Here is a 22,659-nt window from a genome sequence, read left to right as displayed (position 1 = left end):
CAAGCAGAAGAGCCCTGGCATACAGTAAGCGCTCAGTAAGTGTAGTTGCGGCCAGTGCTTCCAAAACTGCTATTATTGTGAGCTCCCAATAAACGTGGCTAGAGCGTCCTTCCTCTTGTTCCAAATCTTTCCGCGCTTGCTCCAAGCATCACGATGGAAGCCCCCCTCCCACCTCCTTCCTCCCACCAGGGAAACCACCTGAATGTCTCCCCCCCAGAAGCCCCCAGAGTCGAGCTCCTCTCCCCTTGTGCTGTTACTGGTGGAGGCTGTCGTGTTTTCCCGCATCTGTCTCCACAAAACCCGACACCCACTGGAGTTCCCTTCCGGGAAACCCAGGGGGACGGTCTGGAGGAAGCGCACCTCTCTCTACGTCACAGCAGCCGTCGCCCCCGCGCTTAGAGTGAGCCCGTAAAGGGCCGGCCTGTCCCCGCGCGGGCCCCTGGGAGGCGAGGAGACAGACACCCCTTACCACGTCCCTAGGGGTCAGGGATACTTGGGACCAGCCTTGCGGGGACGAGAGGAGCGGAGCTCTAAGGCGCGGGACTGAGAGAGGGAAAAAGAGCGTGTGGGCGTGGCCAGCTCTTGGGGGCGGAGCGACGCCCCAGGGGGCGGGGCCCCCTGGAAGCGGTGGACGGCCTTCCCAAGGGGGCGTGGTTTATGGGAGCGAGGTTCTCTCCGAAGGGGGAGTGGTTAGCGCCAAGAACGCCTCTGAAGGGGTGGGACGGGGCGCGGGGGCGGGGCCAGAGCCTGGAAGGCTACCGTTGGAGGCGGGGTCCTCGGGGGCGGGGCCAGGTGAATGGGCTCGGTTCCCGCCGGGCGCGGCCGGAGAAGGTTGGGCCCGCTGGGGCGGGCCGGAGAAGGTTGGGCCCGCTGGGGCGGGGAGGGAGGGGCCCGGAGCTGCAGAGCTTTAGGCTTCGCCCCGGCCCCAGCCTCTCGCCAGCTCCGCGGGTCCCGGCCCAGGTGAGTGAGGGGACGCAGGTACATCCGGAATCGGGGGATTATTGGGGTGGAAGAGTCCTCTCTTTTCCAGGTGGGGCCCCCGGCCGGAAGGGAAGGTCGGGGTGTCGGTCCCCGAGCAGCCGAGGACATAGAAGGGGTCGCCGAGTGCCTGTTTGGGTCGCTATGCGTCACGCGTGACCGTGTACCTGGACGTACCTGAAAGTGCTCCTCTAAGCGTGTTACCTGTGGAACACGGAAAGCCTCCAGGCTGCCACTTTGCCTGAGCAATCTTTTTAAAGCACAAACCAGATCGCGCCCTCTCTCATTTAAAACCCTTCTGTAACCCCCATTGCATCCCACTAAGATGAAAACTCCGGGTCCACCAGAATGGTCTCACGCCTGTCGACCTCGCCGCTCTCCACTTAGCTGGTTGCTCAGTGCGTTTCAGCCACAGTGGCCTCCTTGATGGTGTAAAATGTTAGAAGTAAGCTCCATCTCACCCCCAGGCCTTGCACCCGCTCTCCCGGCCCCCACCACCTTGACTGCCCTTTTTCCAAACCTTTGTGTAACTGTCTCCTTCCCTTTACTGAGATCTCAGCTCCAAAGTCCCTCCGTGGAGGGAGAAAGCTGCCTGACTATACACTATTTACAGTAGCTGCCTCCTCCAACCTTCTTTATCCCACGCTCCTGTTTTATCGTCTGTGATTATTCTTAGACATTGTCTTCTTCATTCATTTGTGTGCTGTTTGCTGTGTGACTTGCCCACGAGGCAGCACCGGGCAGGGCCTTAGTCACATTCATCACTGTATCTCCCGGGTCTAGAACAGGTCCTGAACACAGTAAGTGCTCAGCCAATCAGCGTTTGCTCCATGTCAAGTTTGACTACCCATGTCTATCTGAGTCCATGTGTCTGTGTGTAGGGGGCTGCCCCCCTGCATATGTGTGCACACGGGCGTGGTCTGTAGGGCATGAATAACCCTCTTCCCTTCCCCATGGTTGACCCTACCCCACCCTCTTCCTGATTCTGCTCCCTTCTCTCCCCTGCCCAAATATCCAGAAATTATTCCAAAGGATGAAGGGCAGGAGGATGACTTAGTTGGCCTGAGTCAGACCTGTGCCCACCCTGAGCTCCTCCCTCATCCCAGCTCCCCTCCACCAAACTAGCCAGAGCCTTGTCGGTGACCCACCTGCATGCCCACTAAAGAGGGCACAAGATAGAGGGAGCTGAGGCTAGGGGAGTCGAGACAGAGGCTGGCCTGGCCCAGCTGACAAACAGGAAGTACACAGGCATCCAGGAGGCACACCTGGCGTTTCAGGTATGCAGCACCTGGAGCCAGCTCCCTGCCCAGCTCCCCACCCCTAAAGCCACCTGGGGCAGGTCTGGGAACTTCCTGCCCGGTTCTGGCCCTCAGCCTTGCTGACTCAGGAAACGAGAATCCTGGTGCTACTTCCCTGCACAGCCAGGCGCAGAAGACCTTAGGGGTGGAGGCAGTGAGAAGCAGACCGCCTGCTTCCCTCCCACCCAGAGCAGGTTTTCTCCACCAGACTCCAGACACACAGAGCCTGAGGCCTGCACAATATCAAGGGAGCCCCAAAATGTCAGAGACCTAAATTTGGCCACAAGAATAACAAAGCGTATGGGCTCCAAAATGTAAGAATCTGCAAAGGCAAAATTGCTGTTTGCTGACATTTCTACAAAATGTGACGTTTTATTGTCCTTGAAAATGGTATGATGTTGGAGAGGGGCCTGGCCAGCTCAGTCAGAGGAGTGTGCAATTCTTGATCTCAGGGTCGTGAGTTCGAGCCCCACATTGGGTGTAGAGATAATAATGACAACAACAACAACAATAATAATAATAAAATTTAAGGGGCACCTGGGTGGCTTAGTGGGTGACTCTTGATTTCAGCTCAGGTCATGATCTCACAGTCATGAGATTGAGCCCTGCGTCCAGCTCCATGTTGGGTGTGGAGCCTGCTTAAGTTTCTCTCTCTCCCTCTGCCCCTCTCCCGCTCACATTCATTCTCTCTCTCTCTTGCAGAATACAAGAATGCATACATAAAGTTTATAAAAATGGTGTGACATGGGAAAGCCATGTATGGGTCAGATGTTCCTACATCCTAAGAATTCTTGAGTGTGCACATAGATGGCTAAGAAGCTATAGATTAATAACATAGATTCCCTCTGGCCTGGAATGTTCTTTCACCTGGATCGCTCCCTCAAAATCCTCCCAGTTGGTACTAATTGAGACCCTCCCGGGCCACCCTATGGAAAATCTGATCTCCACCACTTGTAACTTCATATCCCATCCCTGGCTTTATTTTTCTGCTTATCTCTTTGTAATCTATCTACTCCGTCATCTACTTATTTATTTTCTTTAAAATATTTTTTTAATGTTTATTTATTTTTGAGAGAGAGAGAGAGAGAGAGAGAGAGAGAGAGAATGCATGTCAGGGAGGGGCAGAGAGAGAGGGAGACACAGAATCCGAAGCAGGCTCCAGGCTCTGAGCCGTCAGCACAGAGCCCGACGTGGGGCTCGAACTCACGAACCGCGAGATCATGCCCTGAGCCGAAGTTGGACGCCTAACCAACTGAGCCACCCAGGTGCCCTACTTATTTATTTTCTTAGTTGCTCTCTGCCCCACTAGAACAGTGACTCCCCAAGGATGCCCCTGTCTTGTTCCTGCTGGGCCTCTAGGGCCTAGAGTATGTACCTGGCACACAGTGAGTGCCCCATAAATATTAGTTTGAGTGAAATAGTTAATGACATTTCTGTAAAATGTCATCTGCATAAAAATCGCATTACAGGGGCTCCTGGATGGCTCAGTCAGTTAAGCGTCAGATTCTTGGTTTCGGCTCAGGTCATGATCTCACGGTTCAGTTCGTGGATCGAGCCCCGCCTTGGGCTCCAAGCTGATAGTGTAGAGCCTGCTTGGGATTCTCTCTCTCCCTCTCTCTCTGCCCCTCCCCTGCTCACGCACTCTCTCTCTCAAAACAAATAAACAAACAAACATTCTTTAAAAATTGCATTACATTTGAAGGCAATGTCTAGGCCTTCTCCCTTTCCAAGAATAGCAGTGAATGCACAACTGTTTGCATGAGATCACAGCCAATTCTAAGTTAATCTTAATCATAGCCCAATTATATGTATCTGCCATATATATGTATACATATATGTACACACACATATATATACATACACATATAGAAACAAAATCTGCTGTGTGTGTATATATATATATATATATATTTTTTTGACTGAATAACTTGTTTAATTTAGAATATGGCTATATTATATATATACAGAGAGAGAGAGTTGCGTTGTAAGGTTTGAGGACCATGGAAGGGCTGACCTGACCACTAAGGAAGTTTAGAAGTAAGGAATAATTATTCCCATTTTACAGATGTGGAAGACTGAGGACTGTTGCAAGCACAGAGTTCAGCCCTTGTACCCTCTGCCCCCAAGAGCTCCATGCAGGTGCCACAGGATGGAGAAGACTTCGCCAGCCAGCCCTGGTACCACGGCCCCCTGTCCCGTCAGGTACCTCTGCTTCCTACAGAGCCTCAGGACCGTCTGATGGGGAGCCTCTCCCGCCCTGACTTGCTGGGGATTCCTGGGTCCTGGATGAGGGACTTATGGTCGAGGTCTATTGGAAGAGGTGGCTGAGGGTCTGGGGACTGTCTTGAAGTTTGGTTGGTATCATGCCACTCCTTACACGTAAATGACCATTTTCTCTGGGATGGTATGGACAAGGGTGACGGAGATTAAGTGGGTCCTAATGCCCCCCCCCCCAAGTCCGACTCCTTGGCTTTGCTTGTCTTTCCCTCTGGGTCCCGAGTACCTGTGGCCACCAGGACCCCATTTCCCTCTTTTATCACCTTCATTGATTACTCTTGGACAGTTCACGTGTGCTTGCCTCTCGTGTATCTTGCCCACCAGACGGCGCAGGGCAGGGCCTTGGTCTCACTCATCCCTGTGTCTCCAGGGTCTAGGACAGGTCCTGGCACACAGTGAGTGCTCAATCAGTATTGAGCAGTCATAGCATCTCCCTCCCAACCCGAGTCTCCCCAACCCTCATCCCCAACTCATTTGTCACCCTCGGGAGTCCTGGGACCCTGGGCATCCAGGCAAATTGTGAGAGTCAGTATCGCTTAGTGGTTAAAATGCCACACCCTGGAGCCAGACCTCCTGGATTCAAACCCCAGCCCTACAGCTTGCATTCTGTGTGACCTTGGGCAAGGTATTTGACCTGTCTGGGCCTCAGTTTCCCCATATGTGAAATGGGAGTAATGGTATCTACTGCTTAACCTTGGTAAAGGATTAAATGAGTTCATATGCCTACAGCATGTAGCCTGATACATAGTAAGGGCTATATGTGCGTCCACGGTATTTATCGTTCAGTCCCCAGCCCCTGTCCCCAACTCTGCTTTGCCTCCCCCTCTGGTGTCATGGCCCCCAGCCCCTATTGTGGTACCAGCCACCATGGCTGGCATCAGACTGCTTAAAACTTTTAATACAGGAGGATTTCCAGGCCACAGTCAGTTTGGAAGGATCCAGCTAATGGCATTTTTGTTTGAAGCCACATTTGTGTACCAAGCCTAGGGCATTTACTCAGGTTGAAAGCTGCTTTGCTCAATGTCAGCCAGCACTACGAGGTGGTTGAGGAGTGGGGAGTGAGGAGCTCCAGAAATCGGTCAGGATCCGGGCTCTTTCCATCTTGTGGCTCCTCCTTCCACCAGGGCTTTGGGGACATTCCCTGACACATAGGGGCCAGAACCTGCAGGATTGTCCAGGAGGGTCTTGTGAGCCAGGTCTGGACGTTCCCAGCTGCCCTTCTGCCCTCCTCCTATTGGCCAGATCATATCGAATGATGACAAGCTGCAAAGGAGCCTGGGAAATGTACTCCAGAGGGGTGCCCCTGAGAAAAGGGGGGGATGGTTTGGTGTAAAACTACCCCATCCCTGGGGTGGCTTTTCTTGGGTGGGGGCTGGGGGTGAGGCATCACCATTAATTGCTGATCTGGGCTCATGCCTAAGCCCCCTGCCGCCTGTCCTCCTTCCCCAGAAGGCTGAGGCCCTCCTTCAGCAAGATGGAGACTTCTTGGTTCGTGCCTCCGGGTCCCGTGGGGGCCACCCAGTGATCTCCTGCCGCTGGCAGGGCTCAGCCCTGCACTTTGAGGTGCTCCGTGTGGCCCTGCGTCCCCGACCAGGCCGACCCACAGCCCTCTTTCAGCTGGAGGATGAGCGTTTCCCAAGCCTGACCTCCCTGGTTCTCAGCTATGTGACCGGGCAACGTCCGCTCTCCCAGGCCACCGGGGCTGTGGCCTCCAGGCCCGTGATACGGCAAGGACCTATTCGACGCAGCTTTAGTGAGGACACCCTCCGAGGCAGCCCAGCTCTGACAGAGTTGCCCAGGTAATCACAGGCTCCCTACTTCTCAGATGACATCCAGTTCCCCCCAGAGTTCCTCTACCTGGGCACTAACCGCTATTGACATTTAGGACCGGATCACTCTTGCCTGTGGGGGGTTGTCCTGTGCATCGTAGGATGTTGAACAGCATCCCTGGCCTCTATCTACAGGGTGCCCGTGGAATCTTCTCCACCCCACCCCCTAGTTGCCACAACAACAACAAAAAAATGTCTCCTGACACTGTGAAGTGTCCCCTGTGGGTAGGATATCCTGGCTGAGGTCCACTGATCCTGAATGAGTGGATATAGCGTTTTCTGGGCATCAGTGGGAGCTGCCCTGCTCAGGGTGGGACTACACGTCTCCCTCATCTCTGTCCCCCAGGACTAGAAAGTGGAGTGACAGTCAGCCTGCAGGGTTGGAGCACATGGGGCGGTCAAGAGAAGATCACTGTGGACCAGGTAAGGGTCCACCAGGACAGCACATGGCTCAGAGATGGCTGTGCCACTCACTGCCTGAGTGATATTGGGCAAGTGACTTAACCTCTTGGAAAATGGGGACAATAATGCTTTCAAAATTGTCATGGTGATTAACAAATACACAGGAACTTTGTGAGGGCTTTAAAATGTGGGTTTATGATTATTCCCAGAAGCTCTGTGTGCTCTGACCATGGCTGACCTCTCTGATAACTCCTGCCACACCCCTTCCTCACTCCAGCCACACCGTCTTGTTGCTGCCTCAGGATCTTTGCACTTGCCATCCTCACCATGGGAAAGCCCATTCCCCTAATCTTTTCCCGACTGACTTCTCATTTAACTTGGTTTCTCAAAGCAGCTGACCCTAACCGTCCTACCTACGATTCTCCTTGTGGCTTGTCTGTCCCATCTGTCCTGCCTCCCCCATTCAACATGAGCCCTCACTGCATGCCAGCCACTGGGCTAAATGCTGAGATATATCACTCAACAAGAAAGACAAAGATCTCTGCACAGGTGGTGCCAGCATCCCATTAAAGGAAGATGGACATTGACGACAAAAATGAGTCAAGTTGGGGTAAACTTAAAAGTGAAACAGTCAGGGAGATTGGGAGGAGAGGGATGAGAGTATTACAGGTTTAAGTAGTAGTCCGGACAGGCCCCGTGGAGAAAGATTTGAAGGTGGTGAAGGAAGAAATGATGTGACTATCTGGAGGTAAGAGTGGCCCAGGGACAAGGAACAGCCAGTGGGGTGTCTGGGTGTCTCAGTCGGTTAAGCATCCGACTCTTGATTTCGGTTCAGGTCATGATCTCATGGTTTGTGAGTTCAAGCCCTTCATCGGGCTCTGGGCTGACAGCATGGAGCCTGCTTGGGATTCCCGCTCTCCCTCTGTCTCTCAAAATAAATAAATAAACTTAAAAAAAAAAAAAAAAGGTAGGAAGAGCCAGTGCAAAGGTCCTGGGGCCAAAACAAGAGTTTGAACTGTTGATTCAGCCAAAAGGAGGTGAGTATAGCTGAACCATCTGAGATTCAGGTATCAGGGGCCTTTTTTGGCTACTGTGAGAACTTTGGCCTTTACTCAGAGTGAGCTAGAACCATGGGAAGATTTTGAGCCCCTATAAGAGGGTCTACGTATATGCTTGGCAAATACAGAGCCTCCCAAAAGTCTGGGTGCAGCTTTAAGTTCTAATAACCTCAGAAGTACACATGCCAGAAGCTTAACAAAAGACATCATTTGAAAGTTTGATCAACTCTGTGTCTTTGGTGCTTTTGTTGTCTTGTGAATTTTGAAGAATTGTTTCTGTTTTAGTTTTGTATGTGCTTCCCATCTTTAACCAGAGGGCCCAAACCAAAAGGATTCAAGTTTAAACCATAGTATTCAGAATTCATACATAAGTGTCAAAGAGAGTTCATTTTCAAACCATTGGTAAGTGTATCGCATTTAGATCAATGCAGTTCTTAAGTTCGAACCCACCCCAAGATACCTGGTTATTGACTACATGAACCAAGAGGGCGGTAGCGCAGGAAGACCCCCACCCCACCCAGCTATCTTCCCTGTGTACCCCCTTCACTCCCTCTTGTTTGACCCCTAGAAGCCTCAGCCATGCCCACGTGTGCCCTCCCTCGGATGGGTAGTGACCCTGTGTTGCTAAAGACCCCAGCTCCCCTGGGGTCCGTTGCTGACAGACTCAGGGCCTCCGATGGGCAGCTTCATGCCAAGGCACCAACCAAGCCACCTCGAACACCCTCGCTGGTGCTGCGTGATGCGTCTGGACGCCCCCCAACGTACTGTGAGCTGGTGCCCCGAGTGCCCGGTGCCCAAGGAACACCCCCTGGCCACAGCAGCCCGGAGACAGAGGCCCCATGGTGGGAAGCTGAAGAGGAAGAGGAGGAAGAGAGTAGAAGTTTTGCAAGGCCACAGGCTGAGGTCTCTTTCTGCCCCCCTAACAACCCCTCCTGCCTGCTGGGCCCCCAGAATCGGCCCCTGGAGCCCAGAGTCCTGAGTACTCTCCGTGGCCTGTTCCTGGAGCACCATCCTGGGAGCACTGCCCTCCACCTATTATTGGCGGACTGTCAGGTGGGTCACCTACCAGGTCCCTCCTCCTTAGACAGGGGCTGAAGCCAGGCCAAGGCCGAACGGCGCCTCAAACCCGTATACTCATTCTGCTCAGTTGACATCCCCACTAACTCCCGCTGCCCAGGCTACAGGACTTCTGGGAGTGACCAAGGCTCAGCGGGGTGCCATGGGGGTTGCCTCTGGCCTGGAGCTGCTCACGCTTCCCCATGGGCATCGCTTGAGGTTGGAACTTCTGGAGAGGTGAGCCAGCCGCCGGGAATCCCCAGGGTCGAGGAGGTGAGATGGGTGGGCAATGCCTCCCCACCCCCCACCCCCCCGGCCACACACACACACACACACACACACGCCTCAGCTCCCAGTTACAAACCTCCCACTGCCCCCAGACCCTTGCCCTCCACCCCCGCAGACATGAGGCGCTGGCCCTGGCTGGGGCTCTGGCTGTGCTGGGCTGCGCAGGCCCGCTGGAGGAGCGCGCGGCCACCCTTCGGGGCCTGGTGGAGTTGGCACTGGCCCTGGGGCCAGGGGCGGCGGGGGACCTGCCTGGACTGGCCGCGGTCATGGGCGCCCTGCTCATGCCCCAGGTGCGTGGGGAGCGGAAATGAGGAAGCCTGAGTGCAGGGAAGAGGGAAGAGGAAGCATATTCAGGGCTCCTCCCCCAGGTGTCCCGGTTGGAACGCACGTGGCGCCAGCTCAGAAGGAGCCACACAGAGGCCGCGCTGGCCTTCGAGCAGGAGCTGAAGCCTCTGATGCGGGCGCTGGATGAGGGCGCCGGTGAGTGGCATCACTCGGAGGTGCACACCAACCCGTAATCGGAATCCCAATCCAGCCTTAGGCCCCGCCCCTGTTTCTGGCCTAGGCTCCGCCCCCAGGCCTAGGCCACGCCCCCGGCCCGGTTGCTCTGTGTTAGGCTCGAACCCGTGTTCCTGGGCTTCTGAGGGTCCTCCTCGACTCTAGGAGGACCTAGACTCTGGGGCCCCTCGACTCTAGGGTCCACCCTCTTCACCCTAGACCCCACTTCTGCCCCAAGCCTAGCCCAGTGCCCTTCCCGCATAGGACCCTGCGACCCCGGCGAGGTGGCGCTGCCGCACGTGGTGCCCGCGGTGCGCCTGCTGGAGGGCGAGGAACTCCCGGGGCCGCTAGACGAAAGCTGCGAGCGGCTGCTGCGTACCCTGCACCGGGCGCGTCAGATGGCTCAGGACGCGCCCAAGTTCCGCGAAGCGGCGGCCCGGCGCCTGCGAGGTGAGCTCCCCCTCTGTTCCCGGCTGCCAGCGCGTCCGGACTTTCCGAGCACCCCGCATGCTCTGACTGCGTGCCCCAGAACCCACCCGGCCAGGGACCAGAGCCTTCCGCCACGCCTCCCGGAGTCCCACCCAAACCGGGCCGACCCGGCGGCCCCCAGGGAGTTCTCGCCCCAAGGCCGCGCGCGTCCGAGCCAACAGTGTTGACAGGAAATTGCTGTCCACCCCAAGAGAGGCCCCGGAGCCACGTCCACGGAGTCCCAGTCCCCGGCTCCCACCTGAGATGGCCCTGCCCCCAGAGGATCTCGATCCCCCCAATAATGCCTAGCCCTCTCCAAAATGAGTCATTTCCTTCGGTCTGGTAGAACAGCACCCCCACTGCGCTCAGAGCAGTTCCTCCTGTGCTGGGGGAGGCCCAGCCTCCAGAATCCCCACCTGAGTTACTCCCGCTTTCCCTGGCCGCCTTAGCTCTCTTCTCTCCAAAAAGGCTCAACCTCCCCCAAAATGTGCCGTGCTGGGTGGCCCAGACTCCAAATCTTGCTCCCCCCCCCCCCCCCCCCGCCAGGCGGCTCCACCTCCAGGCACAGCCCCGAGGCCCCCTCCCAGCCCCCACCCCAGCATCACGCAGCTGGAACAGACTGCTCCCATGCACCCTGGCGCAGTTTGTTTCCACCGAGCTCCTTAGCCACCCCACCCCGCTTCCTGCAGCGACTCTGAGAGCCCCCTCCCTCCCCGCCAACCCCGCCCAGTTGCCCAGAGCTTCTGGACGGAGTCCCTCCAGGTCCCTGCTGGGAGAAAGTTCCCCTGGGAGAAGGCAGGTGCAGGGAGGGGCACAGCTGGAGCCTGGGCCCTGCCCCCAGCCCTCCTGGCCCCGCCCCCAGGATTCCGTCCGAACCCGCAGCTGAGGGAGGCCCTGACCACAGGCTTCGTGCAAAGGCTGCTCTGGGGAAGCCGAGGCGTGGGGGCACCGCAAGCTGCACGTCTTGAGAAGTTCCAGCGCGTCCTCAGTGTCCTTTCACAGCGCCTGGAGCCGGATGGTTGAAAGCACAGACCCCCTTCTTCGCACGGGGACACCCATGCAGTTGCCCCACGCTGCTCACGCAGCCAATCGCAGTGGAAACCCATTCTGCCTCACAGAAAGTGGGGGCCAGATTTGCAAGAACCCATCCTGCTCCCTAAAAGCGTACATGAATCCGACCCGTGAGGGACGGCCTCCTTCCCCCCCACCCCCCCACTAGAAGACCCAGGTATCTGGAGGCTCTGGACCCCCAATCCCAGCCCCCACCTCCCCACACGTAACCTACAGATGGTGAACATGAGGCTTCTGATAGGACGAGAGCTTGCAGAGCTCTTAGTCGGAAGCCAGAGTTCAAATGCTTTTTAAAAGCTGTGTGGCTTCTAGCAAATGGCTCAGCCTCTCTGTGCCTGCCTTCAACGTAAAAGTGAGGCCGTGTACTTTCTGGGGGTTGTCATGGGGATTAAAGCTCGGGAGTTTAGGGATCACGGGTGGAGAACGCCTGGCACGCGGTGGGTGTTCAACACTGCCTTTTCTCAGTAAAGCTGCCACGAACAAACACGGAAAGGACGTTTGGTGCTTTACCCCCTACACTGAAGTCACAGACAAGCACCCAGCTCTGGGGAAGTTTTGTCCAAGGTTTGCTCAAGTTTACTTCCCTTTCTTCATGCCCTCTGTGGCCAGGAAGGAGGGTGCCATCTGCTTATCCAGCCTTGGGATCTAAATCTACCAATAAGGCACAGACTCCAAAAGCTTTAGGTAAATTTTTATATAAAACAAAATGGCCCTAGCCCAGCGGCAGGAAGAAAAGATCTGAAACACGAGTATGTACATCAACAGTGGAAGGCACAGCGGGTCCGTTCGGAAGGGGTGGGGGGTGGGGCAGCAGGTTACACGGGTCTCAGCTGAAGCCACGGGGGCAGAAATAAAGTGCGTAGGTCCTGGGGCGCCCCGTGGCCCAGAAGCAGCAGCCAACAGCCCCCTTCTTCCCGCCTGTGGCAGGGTTCAGTTGAGCGTGACGCGGAGGTAGGAGGTGGGCACGTAGCCCTCACCTCCCTGTTTCCGCCTGACCCGGGTCCAGCCGTCGCCTTTGTCCTCCTCCATGAGACTGAGGTCTTCACCCTCGGCCATGGAGATGGTGCCCTCACTGGACCCTGTCATGGAGTAGCAGTGGGCTCGGATGTGCTTCACGTGCTTTGAAACAGAACCGAGCCAAAAACACCACCCCCTGCCCAACCCACCCCATCAACTGCGACACACAAGCTGTCCTCACCTTCAAAGTGGTAGATGGCCACACAGTGACCTATGGGGGATGCTGGTTCCTCCTCAAAATCCTCATCAAATTCCGTGTAGATGGGGGCATCCTGACCCTCCTCTGAGAGGGGCTCTTCAGAGCTGGTTGGGGACAGGGAAGCAGGTAAGGATGGGCCTCCTGGGTCCTGGGGGCAGACCCAGTCTGTCCCCCCCGCTCACCTCTCCTTGTTATCCTGTGATCTGTTGTTGCTGTTGCTGCTGTCTGGTGGGGCGCTGGCTGGGGGGTCTGGAGGCCGGGTGTGGCGGCCCAAGCTGTCTCCCCGATTGCTCAGGACTCGGCTCTCTGCCTCTGCCAGCCAAGCCTGAGAGGAGGGAGCCACGAAGTCAATCCCAGGGCAGGGCTCCTCCGGGGTCGGCCCACTCTGGGCCTGGAGGTTCCCTGAGATCACCCATGCACACCCAAGGCTGTGATGAGACACAGCTGGAGCACCCCCCCTCCCACCAACACCTCCCTGTCCCCCCCCCCCCCAGGAAGTGACTCAGCCAGGCCCGCTGGCCCCCACCCCTCCCCAGGGTCTTCCCTGACCTCATACTTCTGCACTTCCAATTTGAGCCGCTCGATGTTGTTCAGGGTTTCCGTGATCCGGGGCTCCAAGCTGGCAGGGTCCCCCATCTGGGGTGTCTTCTCATATACATCCTTCATTTTCTTCAGGGCTTCTCTAGGATGACACAGACAGATTGGAAACAACAGTCCCATGGGACTCAACAAGCAAAAAAAAAAAAAAAACCAACCAAAAACAAAACACGTGCTTTGCTTCAAGGAACAAATAGCAAGACAAGACAGTGGTTAAATCTCAAACGTTAGTGCTTCACTGCCTGGGTTTGAATCCCAGTCTGGGCACATATCCTAACGAATCTGGACTAAGTTACTGAACCTCTGTCTCAGGATGCAAATCTGGAACATTGGGGATGACGATACATACAGCTCATGGGAGCTCAAGACTATAACAGTGCCTTTATTTATCCAAATACATACTGAGTACCTATCACATACCAGGCGCCGTTCCAGGCATCTGAAATAATAGCCCTAAACAAGCCCTAATCAGGGTCCTGCCTCTGCTCAGTCTCAGGAAAACGTGGGAATTCCAGTGGATCTACGTAAAGGGTTTGAGACGGTGTATGGCATAGGGTAAGCGCTCTGTACATGCTATCATTATCATTAGCCTCCCTCTGGTCCCTGTTTCCTCCAGGACTACATATACAGGCAGTAGTAGTAACAAGCATAGAGCTCTGGAGTATGGCAATCCTGGTTTCAACTTCTTCCCCGTCCTAATACGGGATCCATGTTACAGATGAGAAAACTGAGGCACAGAGAGGTGGGCCAGCTGGAATTCAAGGCCGGTCTGTCTTGGCTCCAAAGCTGCCCCCTTAACCCCTATACCATAAAAACCCAGGGACGACAAAGTTCCATATGGAACCTTACACCAATAAAAGTTTTTGTACAAGAGGTTCTGTGCAAACGGCAAAACAGAATTTGGCTGCCTGTCCACAGTGGCAAACGTCATTCCTATTATGTAAGGGGACTGGGAAAAAAACCTTTTGCTTGGAAGAAGTGAGCAAAGATTTTCTTTTTTTCAATCTGGCAGATTTTCTATTGTTAATATTTTAAGCGTCTGAAGTATTAAATAGATAACCATATGGTTTTTTTTCTTTTAGCCAATTAATGTAGTAAATGAGACTAATAGACGTTTTCATATTGAACCATCTTTGCATTACTGGGATAACACCCAATTGATTATGACTCGTCTTTTAAGAAGGTCGTTTTTTTGGGCGCCTGGGTGGCTCAGCTGGCTAAGCGTCCTACTTCGGCTCCGGTCATGATCTCACGCCCCACGTTGGGCTCTGCTCTGACAGCCTGGAGCCTGCTTGGAATTCTCTCCGCCCCTTCCCTGCTCGTGAACTCGCACGTAGTTTCTCTCTCTCTCTTTAATAACACTTTAAAAAAAAAAATTTTTTTTCCATTATGGTAAAATACACAGAACACAAAATTCCCCATTGGAACCATTTTGAAGCATCCAGTCCAGTTCCGTTGCATTAAATTACATCCACGCTGTGTGCAATCATTGCCATCACATGATACGTCATTCTTAAAATACATCATTGGATTTGTTTGGCTGGGATTCTGCATGTAAGATCGTAAGTGAAATTTCAATTCCTTGAATTCTTGCTAACCGATATGGGAATGGATTCCACCAGCCTCCTAAAGGAGCCGGCAGCTTTCACTTTTTCTGTTTGCTGGAGTGACTTAAGAGGGGAAGTAACGCTTTCCTTTTCAGTGTGGTAGGAATCACCTATAAAACCACTGAGGCCTGGGGTTTATCGGCAAGATCTTCGAACACCACTCCGGTACAGTTCACTTATTATTGTATTTCGGTCATTGCCTGCCTGCCTGCCCCCAACCTTACCTCTGGTCAAGCTCCTTTTGTAGTTCACGGCTCCGTTCTTCAAGCTGTTGCTGAAGTCGCTTTCTTTGCTGCTCTGGGGGCAAGTGGCTGAAATCCTCTGTCACCACTGTCTGCAAGGTAGGAAGACACTGCGTTTGGGATCAGGAATGCTAAGCTTCCAGGCTCTTCTACATTGCTAAGACACACCAAGTCCACCTTCCTCCCCACCCAAGGTTCTTGGGGGGCAAGGCCATGCACAGAGCAAAGCAGGTCCGGGTCTGGCAACCAGAGGAGCGGGCCCAGCCGGCGGCAGGAAGCGAGCCCAGGGTCCCGCCACCCAGCTGCTGGGCGGGCTGGGGCCGCCCCGTCCTCCTCCTCCTCCCCCGAGGCCTCACTTACCCCACGGCTGCCTCGAAGGCTGCGGAAGGATGCTAGCCGCGGTTTGACCGACTTACTGATCTCACTCAGTATGGCCAAGGGGTCGAGGCCGGAGCGGGGGGATGGGGGTCCATTAGGCAATGCCGAGGGCAGGGGGCCCCCCAGGGGGGAGAAGGGTGGAGGGCGTGGCTACCGGCGGGGGCAGGGGAGGGGATTGGGTCAGGAGGGGTGGGAGGATGTAGAGAACGAGGATGGACGATGGACGTAATAAAGAAAAGAGAAAAAACAAAATGGAGAAAAGAAAAGAAAAAAAAAAAAACAAAAAAAACGGTAAGAAAACCAGAACTCAAGATGCACAATCACACACAGAAAATGCATGCAAAGAGCAACATAAAAATCTGGGATGTGGTGGGGAGGACATTAGACTGTGAGCCAGAAGGCTGGACCCCTCCCTAACCCCCTATGTTGCACCACCGTTGAATCCCATATCCAGTACCTAAGAATGGGGCCGGGGGGGTGGGAGGCAGGGAGGCCCAGGTTTCCGTGCACCCAGCTTTCTGGGCTCACAGTCTAGAAGGTAGAGGGAGATACATGCAGGAATCAAGGTCTCAGACAGGTACGTGGCCACAGAGGTCAAAGGCAAGCTAAGAGAAGGACAGAAGTCACAATGGATCAGAAGGGTTACAGGTGGGGTTTCAGCTGGGAGAGTCTCATGTACAAATTGAAAAGGGGTATCAAATTATATGTCAAGACGGATCAAAAATATAAAACAGGGGTCATGAGATATAACCGTGGGGCCGGGGGACAGTGTCTGAAGATATAACCGTGGTGGGGGGTGTCTAAGTTATAAAACAGGTATGTGCTTGATATTAAAAGCCAAAAACCCCAAGAAAAAACAGCCTGAGGGTCACAGGCCTGGAGTCACATTGGCAGGATGGAGAGACTCCAGGGGAGTCCCCAGGGCCAGCGTCCCGAGCCCTCATCCAGCCCTGAACACCAGAAGCAGGTCTTCTCCTAGCATCCTGAGAAGCAGCACACAGACACCACAGGCCCCCTCCCTGCACCCCACTCAGCCTTGGGGGACTCCCAGGCCAATCACCCGGCCGCCTCCCTTCCCTCCAGCCCGGGCCAGCAGCCAAGAGGAAAATTCCTGCCTGGGACTCAGCGTCCTGGCGGCTGGGGCTGACTCAGTGGGGGCCCCCCTGTCCCTACTCACATTCCCCATCCCAAGGGCCCCGGCCCCCACCTTGTTCTTCTTGCTGAAGGGCCAGCGCTTGGCACGGCTACGGCCCGGGCCTCGGAGCTCAGGCCGTCCATCAGAGGGGGTGCCCAGGCTGCTGTCTGAGGGCACGCGGTTCATGGGCTGGCTGAAGTCTTCGAATTCCACGTCACCCGGGCGGGCAAAGCCTGACTTGTGCAGCTCAATTAGGACCTGGGAGTCCTGTGGGGGGCGGTGGGGGGGGGGGGGCAGTCAGGGGCAAGAGGAGATGCTAAGCCTTTGGGGTCCTCCTACTGCCCACCTGTCAGCCCCCTCGCCCGGGACCAGACACCCACATTCTTGGCGTCTACGGCATCCGCAGCCACCTTCATGCCCTCTAGACACTTGGCAATGATGGGTACCACCTGCAGCTCGGCCTCTGACAGGAGCCCATACCCAGCCCCCAGGTGGGTGGCCCGACGCTCATCCATGTCCTGAAGCTTCTGCGGGGACAGAGACAGGGGCACTAACGAGGGGCCAGCAGCAGTGATCCAGCTCACAAACGTGATGGGGCTCCACCCTGGCCCAGCCCCGAGCTGTCTGGTGGGGGAGACACAGAATCAAACAGACCCCACCCCAGGGTGGTCATGGGAGGAGACATGGGACAGGGGAGATTTCAGAGAGGACTCTGAGGAGCTCCCGCCTTGCCAGGGGAGTCAGGAAAGGCTTCTCAAAGTGGGTGACCGTGCTCAAAAAGCAGACCTCGCACAGACACAGCCAGTCCCAGGGTTGGGACAAACCAGAAGGCTAAAGAAGAAGAGGGGAAATGCGAGACCTTTCAGAGGGCAGGTTAGAGCTGGAGCTTAGAAGAACGGACAGAGCGTTCCAAAAGGAAAAGGAAGACGTCCCTGGCAGAAAGAACAGCTTGAGTAAAGACAGAGCTCGCGGACACTGGTTGTTTTTCTAACTGCTTTTCAGCTGAGAGATCGGGACATTGCTGCTGAGGTTCCGACACGTGTGTAAGAGTCGATTCGCTCTGGGGGGGTTTTCAGGAGGATGGGGCTGGGGGCCTGGAACACTCACGTCGAATATCTGGGGCATCTGGGAAAAATAGAAGTGGGCCTGGTCGCGGTTGAAGCGCTGTAGTTGGGCTGCGTACTCATTTTTGCTTTCTTCTGCCATGTGACTTCGAAGGTGGGCTTGTTGCTTGGCCTGAGGAGCATGGAGGTAGAAGTTGCTGCCAGGTCCTGGCCGCATCCCGGCCAGACACGCCCCCCCCCCCCCCCCCCCGCCTCTGCCTCCCTCCCCCATCTCCCCTCATCAAGCCCATCCCAGACCCTGCAAGTACCTTCTCCACATCAGCCTTGGTGGCATTGATATCCTGATCGAGTCGCTCAGCAGTCTGGGCTGCCTTTTCAGCCTCTCGACAGTCACGCTCAAATTTGCGCTTACTCTGTGTTGGGGGCCAGAACCAGAAGGAGGTAGTAGGTTGAGACAGCAAGGTTTCAGGGACTGGCGGAAAAGTGACCCAGCAAACGGGGGATAAGGGGCACGGCAGAAGCCCCCAGGGGAGAGGGGCTGCAGGCCAGACAACGCGGACAGCTCCACGGATCAGTAACCCTCCCCTGGCCCTCAGGGACAGAGCCACCCTTCTCCACACCCACAGACTCACATTCTCCAGCTGTTTGAAGCCACTTTCCAGCTGCTGCTGGGCCCGACGGCCTTCCTGAAAGTGCTGTGCCAACAGAACTTGTTAGGCTCACCTAGGTTGCAGTAAGCGGCCCCTGAGAAGACCCAGGGAGGGGGAATCGCTCACCATCTTCCTCTCGTGTTTCATCTCCTGTGAATACTTGGCCAGCTCAAGACACACGCGGACGCTGAGGTTCTCAGCCACCAGCTCCCGCTGGCCCGCAAAGTCATTCACCTCCTGGAGAATCTGCACGAAGGACTGTTGCTGGCTGAACCTGGGGCAGGATGGGAGGGGGCAGCGAGCCAAAGTCAGGTCCCCCCCGGACCCACCTCCATATAGAAAAGGGAAAAAAAGCCCCAACACATTCCTCCCGTAAGCAACCTTAAATTCTGGTCCGTATCCCTTACCCCAAACCCTTCAGTGGGATACATGTTGGAACTCAGAATTGTTCAGGTTTAGAAGGGGGATATAATGCTGATGTCTTTTATGCATCACCCCAGTGGGGTCAGAGCAGCATCAAACACAGTATTTTTGCAGCCAGAGGCATTAATATTCACGCTAAGTGGGATAAAGACCAAGGACGTGATCAACATCAAGTCAGTTTAGAGGTTGCTGCCAGACAAGTTGCCCACACAATCTTGATTTCTGGAGCTTTTTGGATTCTGGAACTGGGGACCTGGGGTAAAGCGAAATGCTCCTATGACACTTACTATTGCCTAGACACCGTTTCAATGCATTATCTCAGTTAATCTTCGCATGCGCCCTACAAGGTCACCATCATCATCCCCATGTCACAGGTGAGGAGAACAGAGGCATAAAACAGAAGTCAACTGCCCAGACTCACTCATTTAGTAACTGTTAGAGCCTCTCTCTCACTTAATAGGAGAATAAAATGGAAAACTTGAGTCAGTTGCCCAAAGCAGGTGGGCTAGAAAAGAGTGGATTTAGGATTCTGACACAGGTAATCTGGATGTTGCAACCATGCCCATCCCTCTAGGTGGGATCTGAAGCAAGAAGTAAGGGACTTGCTTGGGGTAGCCTAGTGAGGGAGAGGAAGTGAGACCCACACCCCCGGGGCCCCCAAATCTAGCCCTGCAATCCCTCTCCGTCCTTACTTGGATTCCGGGTCATCTTTGGCAGGCCTCTTGGGCAGGTATTTTTTCACCAGGCTCCTAACGGAGGGAGGCAGAAAGGCTGAGCCCCTGGCCCTCCAACAGCTCCCCCAAGCCCCAGGGCGGGTCCACCGTAAGGTCTCACCTCAGTTGCTTTGCATAAGCCTGCTCCACCTCGGTCCGCTCTTTCACGAACTTCACATATCTGTCCAACAGGTCCAGCCCCCACTGCGTGTGCCGCTCGAGCACCTCAAACTGATCCTGGAAGGAGGTGTGGGGATCCGGAACGAGACGTTGGGACCCCACTGCCGGCCGACCAGGCGCGGGAGAGGCCTGAAGGCTCTGGGCTCGGAGAAGGAGTGGCTTCCCGGCCCCGCCCCGGCGCGGCGCGGGGGGAGGCAGGAAACCGGCGGGAACCCCCTCCCCTTCCCGGGAAGGACCAGGGAACAGGGGCGGGGCCCCAGCCGGACTACAGGGTCCCCGTCGCCTGACCGCCAAGAGGGGTGTGGAATGGGGCAGAGCCACTCCCCCCTGCCCTGGCTCCCCTAATCCCCCCCCCCCCCTACAAGATTCCGGAAAATCCGGCCGGCCCGGCGTGAGTCAGGCCAGAGGGGCAGGGTTCCCTGCAGCTTGGGGGGCCCAAGAATGTCCAGGGGACAGGCCCCACGTTCCCCGGTTCGCCAAGCTTCCCGGGGTACCCTCCCGATATATGACTCCGTCTCCCCCACTGAGTCCACTGCACCTCCAAAAGAAACGCCACACCGAGTTGTGGGGGAAGGAATCTAGCTATCCCGCTGCACCCAGGAACCCAGGGATGCCACCGCCCCCATAAAAAGGAGGGGTCAGAGGTATGGGTTAGGATACGGGGGAATTTCTGGGGCTTCCAGAGTAGAGATTAGAGGTGGCCTGGGGGCAGCCCCTCCCTGTGCCTGGGGCAGGTTGGGGGAGGGGACTGCGAGGCGAGGCTCGGCCTCGTAGCCCCCTCCCTCCCCAGAGGGTCCCAAGCCCCTAGGTGTTGATTGGCGGCGCCGGGAGGGCGGTCAGAACTTCTAGGTCCCACGTGGGGTTGAAAGTGGCCAGAGGGTCCCCTCCCCCGCCCGAGCGGGACAGGCGGGCGGCGGGCAGGGACCCAGGGGCCGTAAGATAAGCCGCCGGCCCAGCCAGGGTGCTCAAAATAGGTGACCTCGCCCGGCCGCCCCGGCCTTGTCCTAGGACTTCTGCCCTCCTCATTCCGAACCCCGCGCTCAGTTTCCCCACTCCGCTCCTGCACGGTCGCCCTCCGCCCCGGGCGTCCAGAAACGCCCTGGGAAACTCCGAGAGAGGGCGGAAAGCTGGGACTCCAGGGGTCGCTGAAGGGGAGAGCTCCGAGCCCCCGCTAAGGTGTTGCAGGAGCAAAGAGGGAGGGGGTCTGGACTCCAGAAAGGGAGGAACGTGGGGCAGGGCCGATCGGACTCACCCACAACTCGGTGCCCCAATCCATGCTGCTCCCGCCGAAGCCGCCGCCGCGCCCGGTCCCCGCCGCCCGCCGCCGGGAGACTCAGCTCGGGGCGGCGCGCCCGGCCCCGCCCGCCAGGGCCCGCCCACTCCAGGCTCGGCCCCGCCCCCGCGGGCCCTGCCACGCCCCCATCTGCGCGGAGCCCCTGAACTGCGCCCTGAAGGCGGGACCCCCAAGGAGGCGGGGCCCAACGGACGCCCCGCCCCTTCCTAAAGGAAAGTTGCCACCCGATGCCACTGGGCCGACCCCTTAAAGCACCCCCACCCATTTTCCAAATCCGGCCCCTCTTATCCTCTCCACCCCTGCCCTGCCTGGGGCTGTTCTTACTTTTCTCTTTTCCTTCAACCAACCATTCCTTAAAGGGCCAAGACATTAAAACCCCAACCCGACAGGTCCTTCCCCCACCCCTTCTGTGGAAGAACCTGAGGTCACCCCGCTCTTGTGGGCCGGCCGGGCTCCAGACATCTCTGCTCGTCCCACTAATGGTCTGGTTCTCTCCGGCCACAGGGCGGATGGGAGGACTTCGATCCGGCCCAGAACGCGTCTCCGCCAAGGCCCGGTCCATTAGCGCCCCCACCGCATCCTGCCTTCCCCCTCCTCCCGAAGTCTGCGCCGGGAAACTGAGGACGGGCCGTCCTTGGGGCACCGGGCCCAGGTCTCTCCTCGGCCCTCATCCAGTTCGCGCTTCCACCTACCCATTTTCCAGTCGCATCCATTAAGACCCAATCAGGCTTCCTAGTCTGTACTGACCCTGGTTCCGACTCCACCTCTCCCTCCAGAAACTCGGGCCCTGGGGGCTGGAAGTCTGTCACCTCTTTCATAAAAGTCTGTTCGCACCTCATTAATCTCTTTAAGGCACTGGGATGAAAGGAGAGAGAATCCTGCAGCTCCCACCCTCCTGTCTCCAGCCTTTGGTGCTTAGTGTCTACAGAGGTGACAGACGCCCCAGAGCCCCCAGGCACAAGTTAGGCTCTAAGCTCCCAGATTCCCAGTACACACACCGGGGAGCCCAGGAGGATAGCCCCAGGAGCCCACACTGGCACAGATGGCCCTGTGGGGACCTGGCCCCACCTGCTGGTGGCTTCTGAGCTAGAAAACCTCAAGCTGCGAAGTGGGCTGTGCTCCAGGGGCTGGGGGACCAGATGAATCAGTGGCTCAGCCTGGTATTAGAGTCTCAAATTCAAATTGGAATTGGGATTCATTCCAGGTCGGCACCACAGTTGGGATGGGATCTCAGACTGGGGTCAGAAGCTTTGCCGAGGGGTCAGCAACCCAGTAGGGGGTCTGGGACTCAAACTAGGGTCCAGAGGTCAGGCCTAGTCTGGGGTCAGTGCTCCAAGTGGAGGGCTCAACCAGAGATTAAGGCTCAGTGTAGGTTGAGGGTCAGAAGGGAGTGGGGAAGTCTGGGTTTCAGGCTGATGTCGGGGCTCAGCTGCAGGTAGGGGGACTCAGCCGAGGGTTGGTGTTCAGTCCATTGACAAGTTCAGCCTGGCATCTGTGCATGGGCTTCTAGTTGCCTCGCTCGAGGGAGGGAGGCTCCGCCTAAGGCTGGGATTCAGCCCAGGGTCATAGGTCATCCTAGGGCCAAGATTTAGCCTGGGGCTAGGTTTAGGCCTCCTAGGATCAGGAAGATTAGAACCGGACAGGCCTCGGCAGATGCGTGTGTTTACCAAAAATCTGTGCTCTGGCTAGGAGCCACTTCCCCGGGGTGAAAAGGGGAAGTCCGTCCTTGGGGATATTGGGATATGTAGTTTATTGAATGCCCTGTTGCGCTGTCTGCTCTCACTGCATTCTGGGTAATGTAGTCCTGGACAGACCTTCAGTTGGGCGTGGATGAAGGAGTTCCGCTTCAAGGGCGGGATATCAGATCCATCACAATTGGTTAGGTGGACTGTTTGTCAAATTACATCGGGACTATCTTTCTAATGATTGGTGAGAGC

General features: G+C 56.2%; 2 protein-coding genes across 8 annotated transcripts; one reads left to right on the top strand and one right to left on the bottom strand.

Moving 5' to 3' along the window:
- The first annotated feature begins 827 nt into the window (after nucleotides 1–827).
- On the top strand, nucleotides 828–13,156 carry SH2D3A (SH2 domain containing 3A). 6 transcript variants are annotated; one of them, XM_042977965.1, is made up of 10 exons: nucleotides 828–960; nucleotides 4,342–4,478; nucleotides 6,003–6,352; nucleotides 6,729–6,805; nucleotides 8,411–8,895; nucleotides 8,990–9,135; nucleotides 9,302–9,476; nucleotides 9,555–9,666; nucleotides 9,949–10,134; nucleotides 13,115–13,156. In XM_042977965.1, the coding sequence occupies exons 2-10, from the start codon at nucleotides 4,410–4,412 to the stop codon at nucleotides 13,123–13,125; spliced, it is 1,611 nt and encodes a 536-aa protein (XP_042833899.1). In that variant the 5' UTR covers nucleotides 828–960; nucleotides 4,342–4,409; the 3' UTR covers nucleotides 13,126–13,156. The 6 variants fall into 6 exon arrangements, with proteins under 6 accessions (XP_042833899.1, XP_042833897.1, XP_042833898.1 ...); XM_042977963.1 differs by lacking the exon at nucleotides 13,115–13,156 and adding an exon at nucleotides 11,015–11,707 and having other exon boundaries at nucleotides 9,020–9,135; XM_042977964.1 differs by lacking the exon at nucleotides 13,115–13,156 and adding an exon at nucleotides 11,057–11,707.
- On the bottom strand, nucleotides 12,069–20,767 carry TRIP10 (thyroid hormone receptor interactor 10). 2 transcript variants are annotated; one of them, XM_042977960.1, is made up of 15 exons: nucleotides 20,681–20,767; nucleotides 19,370–19,485; nucleotides 19,228–19,284; nucleotides 18,239–18,386; nucleotides 18,095–18,157; nucleotides 17,771–17,875; nucleotides 17,506–17,634; nucleotides 16,779–16,925; nucleotides 16,471–16,665; nucleotides 15,246–15,413; nucleotides 14,868–14,977; nucleotides 12,989–13,121; nucleotides 12,622–12,764; nucleotides 12,422–12,543; nucleotides 12,069–12,302 (listed from the first exon to the last, which is right to left on the bottom strand). In XM_042977960.1, exons 1-15 carry the CDS (start codon nucleotides 20,702–20,704, stop codon nucleotides 12,154–12,156), a joined length of 1,809 nt encoding a protein of 602 aa, XP_042833894.1. In that variant the 5' UTR covers nucleotides 20,705–20,767; the 3' UTR covers nucleotides 12,069–12,153. The 2 variants fall into 2 exon arrangements, with proteins under 2 accessions (XP_042833894.1, XP_042833895.1); XM_042977961.1 differs by lacking the exon at nucleotides 15,246–15,413.
- Between the last annotated feature and the right edge of the window lie 1,892 nt (nucleotides 20,768–22,659).

This window comes from Panthera tigris, chromosome A2 (assembly GCF_018350195.1).
Source record: "Panthera tigris isolate Pti1 chromosome A2, P.tigris_Pti1_mat1.1, whole genome shotgun sequence".
NCBI lineage: Eukaryota > Metazoa > Chordata > Mammalia > Carnivora > Felidae > Panthera > Panthera tigris.
Note: the sequence above shows the minus strand (reverse complement) of the source record. Positions and strands in the feature narration are given on the sequence as shown.

What these genes read in the sequence shown, in the direction of transcription:
- SH2D3A (XM_042977962.1), top strand. Translation starts at nt 4,410, where the DNA reads ATGCAGGTGCCACAGGATGGAGAAGACTTCGCCAGCCAGCCCTGGTAC. An exon ending in GCTCTGACAGAGTTGCCCAG is followed by an intron (nt 6,353 to 6,728) that starts GTAATCACAGGC and finishes TCTGTCCCCCAG; the next exon opens with GACTAGAAAGTGGAGTGACA. An exon ending in GGCGCTGGATGAGGGCGCCG is followed by an intron (nt 9,667 to 9,948) that starts GTGAGTGGCATC and finishes CTTCCCGCATAG; the next exon opens with GACCCTGCGACCCCGGCGAG.
- TRIP10 (XM_042977960.1), bottom strand. Translation starts at nt 20,704, where the DNA reads ATGGATTGGGGCACCGAGTTGTGG. An exon ending in ATGCCGTAGACGCCAAGAAT is followed by an intron (nt 16,666 to 16,778) that starts GTGGGTGTCTGG and finishes CGCCCCCCACAG; the next exon opens with GACTCCCAGGTCCTAATTGA. An exon ending in CCTTCAGCAAGAAGAACAAG is followed by an intron (nt 15,414 to 16,470) that starts GTGGGGGCCGGG and finishes CCCCGCCGGTAG; the next exon opens with CCACGCCCTCCACCCTTCTC.